We start from the raw sequence: 10,070 nt of genomic DNA, 5'->3' as shown, positions 1-10,070 counted from the left end.
TGTGTTTTTGCTTCGTGTGTCTTTGTTTCGTGTGTCTTTGTTTCGTGTGTCTTTGTTTCGTGTGTCTTTGTTTCGTGTGTCTTTGTTTCGTGTGTTTTTGTTTCGTGTGTCTTTGTTTCGTGTGTCGTAGTTTCGAGTGTCTTTGTTTCGTGTGTTTTTGTTTCGTGTGTCCTTGTTTCGTGTGTCTTTGTTTCGTGTGTGTCTTTGTTTCGTGTGTGTCTTTGTTTCGTGTGTGTCTTTGTTTCGTGTGTGTCTTTGTTTCGTGAGTGTCTTTGTTTCGTGTGTTTTTGTTTCGTGTGTCTTTGTTTCGTGTGTTTTTGTTTCGTGTGTTTTTGTTTCGTGTGTTTTTGCTTCGTGTGTCTTTGTTTCGTGTGTCTTTGTTTCGTGTGTCTTTGTTTCGTGTGTCTTTGTTTCGTGTGTCTTTGTTTTGTGTGTTTTTGTTTCGTGTGTCTTTGTTTCGTGTGTCGTAGTTTCGAGTGTCTTTGTTTCGTGTGTTTTTGTTTCGTGTGTCCTTGTTTCGTGTGTCTTTGTTTCGTATGTGTCTTTGTTTCGTGTGTTTTTGTTTCGTGTGTCTTTGTTTCGTGTGTCGTAGTTTCGAGTGTCTTTGTTTGGTGTGTTTTTGTTTGGTGTGTCTTTGTTTGGTGTGTCTTTGTTTGGTGTGTCTTTGTTTCGTGTGTCCTTGTTTCGTGTGTCCTTGTTTCGTGTGTCTTTGTTTCGTGTGTGTCTTTGTTTCGTGTGTTTTTGTTTCGTGTGTCTTTGTTTCGTGTGTCGTAGTTTCGAGTGTCTTTGTTTGGTGTGTCTTTGTTTGGTGTGTCTCTGTTTCGTGTGTCTCTGTTTCGTGTGTCTTTGTTTGGTGTGTCTTTGTTTGGTGTGTCTTTGTTTGGTGTGTCTCTGTTTCGTGTGTCTCTGTTTCGTGTGTCTTTGTTTGGTGTGTCTTTGTTTGGTGTGTGTTTGGTGTGTCTTTGTTTCGTGTGTCTTTGTTTCGTGTGTCTTTGTTTGGTGTGTCATTGTTTGGTGTGTCTTTGTTTGGTGTGTCTCTGTTTCGTGTGTCCTTGTTTTGTGTGTCTTTGTTTGGTGTGTCTTTGTTTGGTGTGTCTTTGTTTGGTGTGTCTTTGTTTGGTGTGTCTTTGTTTGGTGTGTCTTTGTTTCATGTGTCTTTGTTTGGTGTGTCTTTGTTTCGTGTGTTTAATTTAAGGATTTAGGGAGGCAAACTGTATTTTGTGATGTATTTAATTATATTCAGTCCTAGTGAATACTATTTCATTAAGTTTAAACACTATATTGAAGTTTAAAATAGATGAGAGTTTAATATATATACGAGTTGTTGATGGCGTCACGAAATCCCATTCTCTCTTTTAATGGGGTAACTTATGTTGTTATGTTTGTGTCAGATTTCCGACACCAGAAATGTGCCAGGAAGAACTATATTGCCTTCAATATGTTGCCAGGGGTGTCACGGGCGCCACGAAGTGTTATGTCTTGACCCATGTCTCTCTCTCTCTAGGTCACCAGCCACAGCCCTCTCCCACACCTGCTACAGGTCACCAACCACAACCCTCTCCCACACCTGTTACAGGTCACCAGTCACAGCCCTCTCCCACACCTGTTACGGGTCATCAGCCACTGCCCTCTCCCACACCTGCTACAGGTCACCAGCCACAGCCCTCTCCCACACCTGCTACAGGTCACCAACCACAGCCCTCTCCCACACCTGCTACAGGTCACCAACCTACGTCACGCTCCCCTTGGAGGAGGGGCGGGGAATACTGAAATATTATTGTTGGGGACAGGAAGCCTTTGTGCTAAATATATATATATATATATATATATATATATATATATATATATATATATATATATATATATATATATATATATATATATATATATATGCGAACAAGCCTGAATGGTCCCCAGGACTATATGCAACTGAAAACTCACACCCCAGAAGTGACTGGAACCCATACTGCCAGGAGCACCCTGCTGGCGTGCAGGGTCCCTTAACCGCTCGACCAACACGACCAGACAAAAGATTAAGCTACGAAGATAGACTAATGGAACTAACTCTCACAACCCTAGTGGATAGAAGGAACTAAGAGGATATGATCACAACATACAAGATAGCGAGAGGAATAAAGTGGACAATGATAGTTTCTTCACATTGAGTGAAAGCAGGACAAGAGGACACATGTTGTTCTTAAAGATTCGCTACCTGGAACAAAGTTCCAAGTAGCACGGGCTATGGTGAGCCCGTAGAAGAGGACACAGGTGGTGTCGGAAAATCCGACACCATTTAATATCATACAGATAATAGCTGTATTACCCACAAGTTACCCATAGAAAACGTAACTTGTAGAGGAATTACCGTCTATAGAAAACGGGATATCATCACCACATACTATTATAATTCACCAGCTATTCTGCTGGGAATTATTCTTAAATACATTAGTCTTTGGACTTTACCATCATAAAAACATCTTATATAAATTAACTTAATTATCAATATTAAAGTAGAGTAAATGTGACCCTTCTATCACTTTCTGAAATGTGGACAATGTAAGCCAGGCGTCAGAGTGAGGAGGAAGGGGCAGCCATTGTTTATACTAGACCAGAGGCTCACACGGGAGCAAATTCGGCTCCTGTTAAATTTACTTGGACGTAGTGTTATGGAAACTAAAAGTGTACCATTATCAACACGCTGTCTACAAATTCAAGTTAAGTGTCTATCCGAAACCCATTATCTATCATTAGTGGCCATTAATGTCATTGGGTAGGGTTATCCGGTTAGATCACATGGAAGCCTCAAACTAAAGGTAATTAAGCCAGGTCCTCATGTTCCATGTACTGTTTTCTCTGATATACTTGTCATATATAGGATTCTGGCTTCACAGCTAGCGCACTTTTGACAGGTCAAGACGAGGAAGGATTTGTGCACCAGTTACTGGGTGATATGGAAGCTACCTCAAAGAGGATAATTTGGTGTCTACACCCTAGTTATACCTGGTGGACTAACCTGCTGTACTATAAGATAAGGAACCTCTTCAATGTTTAATAATGTGTAGTTAATACTGTAGTTTGATTGGCTGCATATATATAAACTAATAAACCCCCCCCTAATGTGTAGAGGATCGATTTGTGAGATTATGAGATTATTGCAGAAATACAGTCCACTTATCATTATACAAATTGCTATCGAAGTATATAAATTAACGTAAATATAAATTCATATAAATTAAATAAATATAAATCTCACAGGTCGGTACCCACATTATATGGTCATCTTCGAACCGGATGACGGATTATTTGATCCTTTGAACCCACATTTGGTCATCTTAGTACCGGATGAACCAGTTAACCAAACCAGTGGATTCATTAAATATACTAGTGCAGTGTTATTTAAACAAAGGCCAGCCAGTCAAAGACAGCGGCGAAGCCTCGTGGGAGCTCAGGAGCCTCCCTCAGCCCAGTTCAGCCTTAGTCAGCGGTTTCATGCACACCCACAGATTTGGTGGCGTGTTATTTCGTGAAATGACAGCGCTAATATAGAATCCAGCCAAATTAGTGACTGTGTCTTCGCGAGATTGTTCACGGATTTCGTGGTGTTACATTTCGCGAGAGATTATCTACGAATTTTGTGGAGTTTATTTCGCGAGGTCACTAATAATATTTAATACTTCTAGATAATATTAGAAGTTTCATAGAGGCTAATTAAGAGGCTATTAACAATAATTGTGTATATTATTTCTCCAAAATAGAGAATTATTTAATATATTGCACTAGTGATCACAGTATAATATTTACTAATTGCCAACCCACAACAGGGTAGGATATTACCATTGACTAGTTGAACTATTATTGCTCATCCTAGTCCCATTATTACAATAGTCAGTTGTACTATATTGAACAACCTAACACCATTAATGAATGGTCCAGACCCTATTTTGGGTGTAATTTTTATCAACTCGAATTGAGTTGTATATATAATAATTTACTTATGATCATTACACCTTTGAGTGATTAATTAGTGTCTCTACCATCCTAGGGTGATATAGAAGAGCTAACCTAAAGGTACTTCCAGTGACACTGGTTTATCACTCAAATCATTAGTGTGTATGATTGTATATATATAATGTGTATTAATTTTAAGTGCTAACCTCTAGTAGAGGTAGGATTATTGCCTAGTGAGTTCAGAATTTACCCTAGGCTACCATTAGTGTTTGTTCAGTATTATGAGCAGCCCAAGTACAAGTCCCACAAGGCTTCACCAACTAGCCAGTATGGATAATGCAGGGAGAATGAAAAGAACCCTTGCAGGTCTTAAAGGCCACTTAACAAGACAGATCAAGAAATGTGAAGATTTGTCACAACAATCAACAGTTAATTATGCTGACCTGGAAAGCTATTATCAAGCAGCTGCAGGTAAATTTGAGCAAATCAAATGCCAAATGGCTGTCCTTGTGGGGACAGACTACTACCATCAATTCATTGGTAGCCCTACTAAATATCAGGGTATAACCATGTTAAACTCTGCAGGAGGTAAATTACTCTCAGGCCCAGTATCAAGCCTGAGGGGACCTATGCCTGCAGATAAACAATACCAGTAGAAATCTAAATTTGTCAGCTGATTATATTTCTCCAGTAGCATTATACTAAGGAGATTACAGCTGACTATACCAACAGAGGTTGATGTTAGTATCATCATATAAAGCTGAAGATGAGTTCATGAGGCCTCAGTGGCAAATCAGTGAACAGTAGCCTAAAACAGCTACAAGTCACTGCGACCAATGTCACTGAACCCACTGCAGTCTCAGAACCATACTTTACTTTAATGATGAGCTATTCAATCTTCTGAATCAATTAACTAAATTAAACCCCAATAATTCTGATGACTGATTTGATACATTTATTATTTAATCAAGATGTATTCCATGGGCCTCAGTGTTTATATATCAGTGACCAGTTACCTGAAGAAACTTCAAGTTATATCTGATGTCACTGATCTCACTGCAGTCCCTGAATCATACTTGACTGTAGTACTTGATCACATCCAGTCTTCTGGGTTAAATAATATGTAATAAGGCTTGAATATTAGCCTTTCAAGAGTTGACAGGGAAATGAAATCGCATTAGACTTCTAACCCCTGCAACTCTAGTACGGGACATCCGTCCTGTACGAACAGACACACAAATGTGTGATTACTAACTATAATTCGAAGGAGGAGTATCGGTGTTCGTCTGTTCTAAAGAGGACTTCGACCCGTGAGCAGCCCCCTGGGGAATTATGTCGGAAAATCCGACACCATTTAATATCATACAGATAATAGCTGTATTACCCACAAGTTACCCATAGAAAACGTAACTTGTAGAGGAATTACCGTCTATAGAAAACGGGATATCATCACCACATACTATTATAATTCACCAGCTATTCTGCTGGGAATTATTCTTAAATACATTAGTCTTTGGACTTTACCATCATAAAAACATCTTATATAAATTAACTTAATTATCAATATTAAAGTAGAGTAAATGTGACCCTTCTATCACTTTCTGAAATGTGGACAATGTAAGCCAGGCGTCAGAGTGAGGAGGAAGGGGCAGCCATTGTTTATACTAGACCAGAGGCTCACACGGGAGCAAATTCGGCTCCTGTTAAATTTACTTGGACGTAGTGTTATGGAAACTAAAAGTGTACCATTATCAACACGCTGTCTACAAATTCAAGTTAAGTGTCTATCCGAAACCCATTATCTATCATTAGTGGCCATTAATGTCATTGGGTAGGGTTATCCGGTTAGATCACATGGAAGCCTCAAACTAAAGGTAATTAAGCCAGGTCCTCATGTTCCATGTACTGTTTTCTCTGATATACTTGTCATATATAGGATTCTGGCTTCACAGCTAGCGCACTTTTGACAGGTCAAGACGAGGAAGGATTTGTGCACCAGTTACTGGGTGATATGGAAGCTACCTCAAAGAGGATAATTTGGTGTCTACACCCTAGTTATACCTGGTGGACTAACCTGCTGTACTATAAGATAAGGAACCTCTTCAATGTTTAATAATGTGTAGTTAATACTGTAGTTTGATTGGCTGCATATATATAAACTAATAAACCCCCCCCTAATGTGTAGAGGATCGATTTGTGAGATTATGAGATTATTGCAGAAATACAGTCCACTTATCATTATACAAATTGCTATCGAAGTATATAAATTAACGTAAATATAAATTCATATAAATTAAATAAATATAAATCTCACAGGTCGGTACCCACAGGTGGGAGCTGGCAAGGAGAGGAGTCTGAGGCACGTAAGGAACTACACGTGCCGTGTACGGCCGGTCAGCGAGTGGGATGCTCTCGAAGAAGAGGCTGTGGAAGCCACCTCCAGCCACAACTTTAATGGCAGATTACACAAAGAATTCAAATTTAAGAAAAAAGATCATTTGTAATACACCGTTAACACGACGTTCAGAAAGTGGAGCATGAAGTGCTAGACCCTCAATGTTAGGTAACCACTACTACCACCACTACCACCACCACCACCACCACCACCACCACCACTACTGCCATCACCATTACCACCATCATCACCACCACCACCACAACCACAACCACCATTACCATCATCCCCACCACCACCACCACTACCATCACCACTACCACCACCACCACCACCACCACCACCACCACAATCACCACCACCACAACCACAACCACCACTACCTTCACCACCACCACTACCACCCTCTACCCCCCTTCTCCCCCCCCCCCCCCGTCCCTGTCAGCTATTTACCCAGCGTGAGCCAAACCTTCCGTGGGGCTGCAGGTGGTGCAGCTCCAGACCGACACACCACCACGAATTTCCAGCTAAAAATCATAACAGAATTGACGAAGAGTTCAGTTGGCAGCGCTGGTGAGACCGGGGCCCTGGTCCATGACAACGGGGCCCTGGTCCATGACAACGGGGCCCAGGTCCATAACTACGGGGCCCTGGTCCATGACAACGGGGCCCTGGTCCATGACTACGGGGCCCTGGTCCATGACAACGGGGCCCTGGTCCATGACAACGGGGCCCTGGACCATGACAACGGGGCCCTGGTCCATGACAACGGGGCCCTGGTCCATGATTACCGGGGCCCTGGTCCATGACAACGGGGCCCTGGTCCATGACAACGGGGCCCTGGTCCATAACTACGGGGCCCTGGTCCATGACAACGGGGCCCTGGACCATGACAACGGGGCCCTGGTCCATGACTACCGGGGCCCTGGTCCATGACAACGGGGCCCTGGTCCATGACAACGGGGCCCTGGTCCATGACAACGGGGCCCTGGTCCATGACTACGGGGCCCTGGTCCATAACTACAGGGCCCTGGTCCATAACTACGGGGCCCTGGTCCATGACAACGGGGCCCTGGTCCATAACTACGGGGCCCTGGTCCATAACTACGGGGCCCTGGTCCATAACTACGGGGCCCTGGGCCATGACTACGGGGCCCTGGTCCATAACTACGGGGCCCTGGTCCATGACAACGGGGCCCTGGTCCATAACTACGAGGCCCTGGTCCATGACAACGGGGCCCTGGTCCATGACAACGGGGCCCTGGTCCATGACTACGGGGCCCTGGTCCATAACTACAGGGCCCTGGTCCATAACTACGGGGCCCTGGTCCATGACAACGGGGCCCTGGTCCATAACTACGGGGCCCTGGGCCATGACTACGGGGCCCTGGTCCATAACTACGGGGCCCTGGTCCATAACTACGGGGCCCTGGTCTATGACTACGGGGCCCTGGTCCATGACTACGGGGCCCTGGTCCATGACAACGGGGCCCTGGTCCATAACTACGGGGCCCTGGGCCATGACTAGGGGGCCCTGGTCCATAACTACGGGGCCCTGGGCCATGACTACGGGGCCCTGGTCCATAACTACGGGGCCCTGGTCCATAACTACGGGGCCCTGGGCCATGACAACGGGGCCCTGGACCATGACAACGGGGCCCTGGTCCATGACTACCGGGGCCCTGGTCCATGACAACGGGGCCCAGGTCCATAACTACGGGGCCCTGGTCCATGACAACGGGGCCCTGGTCCATGACTACGGGGCCCTGGTCCATGACAACGGGGCCCTGGTCCATGACAACGGGGCCCTGGACCATGACAACGGGGCCCTGGTCCATGACAACGGGGCCCTGGTCCATGATTACCGGGGCCCTGGTCCATGACAACGGGGCCCTGGTCCATGACAACGGGGCCCTAGTCCATAACTACGGGGCCCTGGTCCATGACAACGGGGCCCTGGACCATGACAACGGGGCCCTGGTCCATGACTACCGGGGCCCTGGTCCATGACAACGGGGCCCTGGTCCATGACAACGGGGCCCTGGTCCATGACAACGGGGCCCTGGTCCATGACTACGGGGCCCTGGTCCATAACTACAGGGCCCTGGTCCATAACTACGGGGCCCTGGTCCATGACAACGGGGCCCTGGTCCATAACTACGGGGCCCTGGTCCATAACTACGGGGCCCTGGTCCATAACTACGGGGCCCTGGGCCATGACTACGGGGCCCTGGTCCATAACTACGGGGCCCTGGTCCATGACAACGGGGCCCTGGTCCATAACTACGAGGCCCTGGTCCATGACAACGGGGCCCTGGTCCATAACTACGGGGCCCTGGTCCATGACAACGGGGCCCTGGTCCATAACTACGGGGCCCTGGTCCATGACAACGGGGCCCTGGTCCATAACTACGGGGCCCTGGGCCATGACTACGGGGCCCTGGTCCATAACTACGGGGCCCTGGGCCATGACTACGGGGCCCTGGTCCATAACTACGGGGCCCTGGTCCATAACTACGGGGCCCTGGTCTATGACTACGGGGCCCTGGTCCATGACTACGGGGCCCTGGTCCATGACAACGGGGCCCTGGTCCATAACTACGGGGCCCTGGGCCATGACTAGGGGGCCCTGGTCCATAACTACGGGGCCCTGGGCCATGACTACGGGGCCCTGGTCCATAACTACGGGGCCCTGGTCCATAACTACGGGGCCCTGGGCCATGACTACGGGGCCCTGGTCCATAACTACGGGGCTCTGGTCCATGACAACGGGGCCCTGGTCCATAACTACGGGGCCCTGGTCCATGACTACGGGGCCCTGGTCCATGACTACGGGGCCCTGGTCCATGACAACGGGGCCCTGGTCCATAACTACGGGGCCCTGGGCCATGACTACGGGGCCCTGGTCCATAACTACGGGGCCCTGGTCCATAACTACGGGGCCCTGGTCCATGACTACGGGGCCCTGGTCCATGACTACGGGGCCCTGGTCCATAACTACGGGGCCCTGGTCCATAACTACGGGGCCCTGGTCCATGACAACGGGGCCCTGGTCCATAACTACGGGGCTCTGGTCCATGACAACGGGGCCCTGGTCCATAACTACGGGGCCCTGGGCCATGACTACGGGGCCCTGGTCCATAACTACGGGGCCCTGGGCCATGACTACGGGGCCCTGGTCCATAACTACGGGGCCCTGGTCCATAACTACGGGGCCCTGGTCCATGGCTACGGGGCCCTGGTCCATGACTACGGGGCCCTGGTCCATGACAACGGGGCCCTGGTCCATAACTACGGGGCCCTGGGCCATGACTACGGGGCCCTGGTCCATAACTACGGGGCCCTGGTCCATAACTACGGGGCCCTGGTCCATGACTACGGGGCCCTGGTCCATAACTACGGGGCCCTGGTCCATGAATACGGGGCCCTGGTCCATGACTACGGGGCCCTCCCTCACTGGTTAATAAGGCTGTGTTTACACTCACTCATTACTCTATCTGCGTGACCTTCTTATGTTATGGCCCTCTTGGGTCGCAACTGGGTTCTTTCTCTGATGTTAGTAGAGTAAGGGTATCCGGCCCCAAGCTAGTAGTGGCTTTCAAGGGGTGTGCTCCGTAACGCAAGTAAATTAAAGGGGAAGGGAGACAAAGGCAAAAACTTAATAATATAATTATCACCATTACCATAAATAATATATAGATTATCACACGGGGGAGGTATAAACACT

The 10,070-nt window shown here is 47.4% G+C and overlaps 3 protein-coding genes across 3 annotated transcripts in view; 1 reads left to right on the top strand and 2 right to left on the bottom strand.

The window, feature by feature from the left end:
• LOC123763043 (tropomyosin-like) overlaps window positions 1-6,452 on the top strand; it is a 24,949-nt gene extending 18,497 nt beyond the window's left edge. Inside the window, exons 4-5 of the mRNA XM_069302283.1 lie at window positions 1,392-1,471; window positions 6,265-6,452. Coding sequence (XP_069158384.1) covers window positions 1,392-1,471; window positions 6,265-6,452 — 268 coding nt within the window. The remainder of the gene's footprint in view (window positions 1-1,391; window positions 1,472-6,264) is intronic.
• Window positions 6,453-7,130: 678 nt separating this feature from the next.
• LOC138350843 (decreased expression in renal and prostate cancer protein-like) lies at window positions 7,131-8,012 on the bottom strand. The gene has a single exon (XM_069302282.1). The coding sequence runs from the start codon at window positions 8,010-8,012 to the stop codon at window positions 7,131-7,133; it is 882 nt and encodes a 293-aa protein (XP_069158383.1).
• A 192-nt stretch (window positions 8,013-8,204) lies between these two features.
• Window positions 8,205-9,779, bottom strand: LOC123763044 (defective chorion protein, FC106 isoform-like). The gene has a single exon (XM_045749991.2). It carries the CDS (start codon window positions 9,777-9,779, stop codon window positions 8,205-8,207), a length of 1,575 nt encoding a protein of 524 aa, XP_045605947.2.
• Window positions 9,780-10,070: the final 291 nt, after the last annotated feature.

Source organism: Procambarus clarkii, chromosome 47 (assembly GCF_040958095.1).
Source record: "Procambarus clarkii isolate CNS0578487 chromosome 47, FALCON_Pclarkii_2.0, whole genome shotgun sequence".
NCBI classification, from domain to species: domain Eukaryota; kingdom Metazoa; phylum Arthropoda; class Malacostraca; order Decapoda; family Cambaridae; genus Procambarus; species Procambarus clarkii.
Note: the sequence above shows the minus strand (reverse complement) of the source record. Positions and strands in the feature narration are given on the sequence as shown.